General features: G+C 41.1%; 1 protein-coding gene across 6 annotated transcripts in view; it reads right to left on the bottom strand.

Annotated features, from left to right (window-relative positions):
• Positions 1-2,139, bottom strand: part of Phka1 (phosphorylase kinase regulatory subunit alpha 1) — a 109,263-nt gene extending 107,124 nt beyond the window's left edge. For 4 of the 6 annotated variants that reach the window (XR_007345016.1, XM_015501614.2, XM_015501615.2 and 1 more), the window contains exons 1-2: positions 1,945-2,133; positions 660-818 (exon numbers count right to left, since the gene is read on the bottom strand). Coding sequence is in view for 5 of the 6 variants with exons in the window: in XM_015501614.2 (XP_015357100.1) it covers positions 660-818; positions 1,945-2,022 (237 nt within the window). In the remaining variant the exon portion in view is untranslated. Of the gene's footprint in view, positions 1-659; positions 819-1,944 lie in introns of all 6 variants that reach the window. The other 2 variants (XM_015501616.2, XM_015501618.2) reach the window with 1 other exon arrangement.

The following is a 2,139-nucleotide window of genomic DNA, read 5'->3' as shown; positions in this document are numbered from 1 at the left end:
TTAAAAAAAAAAAAAAAAAAAAAAAAAAGTTTCCTGTAGCCCAGATTACTGTTTTTTTGGTCATTCAAGAGGATGCACTTCCCCGAGTGTATAAATTGTTCTATGAAAGGATGCTAATTTACTGTGAGGAAGTACCTTAAAAGTTGGCATAAAAGCGTTTGCTGGCTCTGACCTCATTTTGTCCCTGGGGGTGGGGGGCAGGGAGGTAGCAGGCCACAAATTTTTTTATAAAAAAATCAACAAATAGTCTACTTGTGTTTAGTACAAAAAGTCTACTGATCTGTGTCAGATACCCTCATACAAATACCACCAATACTTTTCAAAAATGAAGTAAAGTACTAGATATCTGCCCCCAAACATTCTTGTCCATGAGAATAAAATGGTGGAAACTGCAAAATACATTTACTTAGAAAGAAGATTATTAATTTTAAGATCCCAGGGTAGGATTTTCCATGGTAATAGAACAGACTGTGCCCTCGTCCCCTGAATCAACAAGTGTCAAGTCTCCACTGCCAAGAAACAGTTTAGTACAATATAGGAAAACTTTTTGGAATGTAATTTCAAGGATGTGAAGAAAGGGCTACATTTTCTTCAATCCTTGCTCTCCCTCACCCAACCATATACAGCTTTGGATCGCTTTGTATTTTTGTTTCCCGTACCTGCTCCAGTTCATATGCCTTTGCCTTATCCTCATCTCGGTCTGCATTCTTCCGATAGGCCAGGCCCAAACCCCACACAGCCAGGATGCTATATACATTATCTCGGACCCAAGCATCTTTCTGATCATAGCTGGCTGGAAGCAAGCCAGTCACTGGATTCTGTAAGACCAAGAAAAAGAGGGCAGGTAGGTGTTCATATTAGGGAACAAAATTAGGGAATGAATTATTGGGTATTTTTTATCTTTCTCCTATTTCCCCATTCAAGTTTTGAAACGTCTTCTGACTATTGCAGACAAATGCTATCTCTCCCCACCCCATCTTTATTGAGTTATAATTAACAATAAAAATTGTATATATTTACTATGTACAACAGGATGATTTGATATCTGGATTCACATATTACCACAATCAAGTTAAATTACTACATACATCACCTCACTTAGTTATCTTTCTTTGGTGTGGTGAGAATACTGAAGATTTACTCTCTTAGCACATTTCAAGTATAAAGTATTAATAACTCCAGTTATCATGCTGCTGTTCATTAGCTCCCCAGAATATAGTTATCTTGTAATGGAAAGTTTGCACTATTTCCAAATGCTATCTTGAGTATGGGGAAAGAACTGACTTACTTACAAGCCTGAAATGAGGTTATTGTTAAAGTACTTAAATAATATCAATAAATTTATTAAAAGCATCATTAAATGCATTATTAAAGGGCATTATTAAAAGTTTTAACTTTTCTAGTTTGAAAGAATTAACTATCACCAACAAAAAAAAAAACAGTAGTAATTACAGAAGTACAAAAAATACAACTAAAAGTAAACATACACACAAAGTGCCTTGACCTTCACAATATTCTAGTCCTAAAAAGGCTAAATGTTCCCTATCTCTTTTCTGACAGGGGTGGTAGGGTAGAAGGGAAGGAAGTGAGGCCCAAACCCGGGATAGGGGGCATCAATAAACAAGCATCAACACATCTTGCAACTCTACTCCTGGATCCCAGCTGTGGCTTGGGGGTGCAGGGCTCTGAAATCATCATGGGGGAGGGGGCAGAGGGGGTCCTGGCTATGGGTGCCTGACTCTGGTTCTGTTCCAGGCCCAACACGTACCTTTCCTTAAGGGTCCTTTTTTGGCCTTCCCAGCTAGGGGTCAGGAGAACCTGCTAAAGATACACACATATACGCATACGAAGGTTCACCCCGGGTCTCTGGTCTATCACACTCCACATGCTCGGTGATCCCAGGAGTAGTGTAGTAGTATGTGTAGGAGACACCCCCACACTTACCTGATGGCATAGGATGGTCTGATGCACCAGTCGAGCATAGCCGTCCAGCCGGACCCCCGAGTTACTCCGGCTCCTCATCGCGCCACGTTTCGAATCCCCTCAGAGAAAGACTGGAGTGCTGCTGACCACTAACGAAGGAGGCTCCAACGCTGATGCACCCTCGCTGTGGGAAGCACGAGTGCCAGGGCGGGCAGA

Source organism: Marmota marmota, unplaced genomic scaffold (assembly GCF_001458135.2).
Source record: "Marmota marmota marmota unplaced genomic scaffold, marMar, whole genome shotgun sequence".
Taxonomy (NCBI): domain Eukaryota; kingdom Metazoa; phylum Chordata; class Mammalia; order Rodentia; family Sciuridae; genus Marmota; species Marmota marmota.
Note: the sequence above shows the minus strand (reverse complement) of the source record. Positions and strands in the feature narration are given on the sequence as shown.